Here is a 3045-nt window from a genome sequence, read left to right as displayed (position 1 = left end):
CATGTTCTATTTGTCTCTTTTGCTGAACCGCTAGGTTACGGGGGTATAAACACACCAGTATTGGTTCTTCTGCGATGGCTAGGACATACACACTCACAAATATATAGTTTTCTGTGTTTATTCAACTAATATTTTATACTTTTTCAAATTACAGAACACCCTGAATATAAAATGTGATTTATTTTTTAATTTTAAAAATAGCTGTATATATATGTGTATATATATTTATACATATGTATATATATATATATATTTATATGTATGTATATATTTATATATATATATATATATGTATATATTTATATATTTACATGGTGGTGCATCAGCATGGCCACAGCTCTAAGCTGAAACTATAAAAATTAAAAAAAATTTTTTTAAATATGTATATTTGTGGATTAAGGCTACCATTGGTTTCATGTTAAAGAAGCCCCTAACAATTATCAAACCTATAATATGGAACATCAGTGTTCGTCTCCATTTTGGATTAAAACAAGGACTTCCTTAACATAAAACCAAGGATAGCCTTAATCCACAAAGAGTCTTTCTCTACCCGATGCCATGTTGAGCATTCATTCTCATTGTTAAACATTTATACCCACACATATAAACAAGCACACTTGTATAGTGCTGGTACCTAGTACTATCAGTTACAGGAATGATGATAATGACGGTCTAGTTTGTAGGATGAAGATAACTACACAGCAGACGAAGGCAGTGCTAATCGAATACTCTACCCTCTCTCAATCTCTCTCTCTCTTTTTCTAGGCTTGTCTCAGCAAGTGCAGCATCTACAAGGAATGCGTGAAGTGTATCCTTAACAAGAATGATGTTAACTCAACGGACTGTCTCAAGATCTGTGATTACAAACTGGTTACAATAGTGGACCAATTGGATGCCGCCAATAATGGTAAGTGACTATCTTGCTTCTCGCTCAACTTCTCACCTCACTTCCACCCCCTGTACCATCCAGTGCTTGAGTGGTTGAGCAAGGGTGCCTCTCTTTTCCTCATCCACCCCTGCAAGTTACCCTACATCATCCCTACTTCTCCCCACCTCTCTCTCTCTCTCTCTCCCTCGTCTTTCTCCTATCTACTGTTATATTGTTATGGTTCTGCTGTTCAGCACCGTCAGTCATCTCCTCTCCCCCACCTCATCGTTTTCAAATGCCACCTGATCACTCCCACTTTCACTTCTAATATACACATTGTCATGTAGCTCCCCTACACTGACCTTTTGAAGGAGATGACAGAGGACCAAGATATGTGGCACATTGTTTTTACTTGAGAAGATCCGCCCACCATGACAGAAACAAGATCCTAAAAGCAAAGTGCAACACAAAAAGCACTGGTGGTGGTTCCACATAAAAAGCACCCAGTACACACTTTGTAAAATGGTCGGAAGGGCATCTTGCCATAGGAATCATGCCAAAACAGACAATGGAACCTGGTGCAGCCCCTGGCCTTGTCAGTTCCTATTAAGCTGTCCAACCCATGCCAGCATGGAAAACGGACATTGAATTTGATGAAGATGAGCCCCTCATTTCTGAGCATAAAGTTACCCTCCTCAGGGTTCATTGTCTAGCATACTGTGTGATGATCTCACTAATGCTGGTGGCATGGAAAAAGCACCCAGTACATGCTGCAAAGTGGTTGGTGTTAGCAAGGACATCCAGCCATAGAAACCATGTCAAGGTAGACACAGGAGCTCAAGGTAGGCCTTAAGATCCATCAGATCCTGCCAAATCACCCAACACATCAGTACGAGGGCCAGCTCAAGGTACCGGCAACTTGGGCAGTCACCCAGGGCGCCATGTGGTGGGTGGGGAAAAGGAGGACGTGAATAATGGCAAGGAGATTTTCACAATCATAGACTTGTAGATGCTGAAGATCAGCTTGCCTGGGACACCAGTAACTCTAGGACTCGCCCTGGTCAGTATAGAATGTGGACATTAAACAAAAATGACGGTGGTGGTAGCAATGGTGGTGGCTGTTGTTGTTGTTATTATTATGATGATGATTAATTATCAATGTTTCTTAATTTCAGACACAAAAAAGAAATGTACAGTGGAGGTAGACGAATGTTACGTCCATTATTTAATCATCTCGGATTACGATACAGATAAGATTGATGTTAAGAAGAAGCAAGGTGAGTAAACAAAATCTACCCTTCAAGTATGGCTCCCAATTTAGGGACGCAGGCAATGATTACTTATAGGGGGGGGGGTTACTAACATCAACGACCCCCTTTCCTGGTACTTGATTATTATAATTCCCATTTTGTTTTATGTCCTGCTCCTCCCACCCCACACTGGAAAAAAAAAAAGGAAGAAGGGTAAAGTTAATGTGGGTGGTCTTTGAACTCAGACTGCAACACACACACATTTATATATGCATGTAGATACATTCGTGCATACTAAACATACTAAATAATACTCACTCTGTCCTAATTACCCAACAAAACTAACCAATCTACCACAAGCAAACTTCCACCCAGCAAATTTACCAGTGCAAGAACAAAAATTTTAGAATTACCACTTTGTTTACTTTACCATCACATATGTGTCAATTATTTTCGCATCCTAACCAATCTATATTTGCATTCTGAAGAGATTTACTTAAACTAGTAAATCGAAACGGTCGTAAATGCTTCTCTCATCTCTGCTTCTTCCTCCTTTGTTATCTATTTAATTAAAGACATACCAGCGAAAATCACAAGTTTTCCATTGCTATTATATCCATCTTCTTCTATATATATATATATATGTGTGTGTGTGTGTGTGTAAGTAGGTATGTATTCAATTGTGTGTATGCATGTATATATTTGTACATGTGCATGTATTTATATATCTGTACATATGTGTGTCATCATAAATATCTTTTTTTTTTCTTATTACTTGTTTTCAGTCATTAGACTGCGGCCATGCAGGGGCACAACTTTGATATTTTTAGCTGAATGAATCGACCCCAGTATTTATTCTGTCAATCTTATTCACACTCACATGTGTATGTGTGTGTATGTATAAATATATATATATATATATATATA

The 3045-nt window shown here is 38.4% G+C and overlaps 1 protein-coding gene across 1 annotated transcript in view; it reads left to right on the top strand.

The window, feature by feature from the left end:
* Nucleotides 1-3045, top strand: part of LOC106883887 (integrin beta pat-3-like) — a 57679-nt gene that overhangs the window by 14634 nt on the left and 40000 nt on the right. The window contains exons 10-11 of the mRNA XM_014935026.2: nucleotides 766-907; nucleotides 2044-2145. Of these exons, the coding sequence (XP_014790512.2) occupies nucleotides 766-907; nucleotides 2044-2145 (244 nt within the window). The remainder of the gene's footprint in view (nucleotides 1-765; nucleotides 908-2043; nucleotides 2146-3045) is intronic.

Source organism: Octopus bimaculoides, chromosome 27, assembly GCF_001194135.2.
Source record: "Octopus bimaculoides isolate UCB-OBI-ISO-001 chromosome 27, ASM119413v2, whole genome shotgun sequence".
Lineage (NCBI taxonomy): Eukaryota > Metazoa > Mollusca > Cephalopoda > Octopoda > Octopodidae > Octopus > Octopus bimaculoides.
Note: the sequence above shows the minus strand (reverse complement) of the source record. Positions and strands in the feature narration are given on the sequence as shown.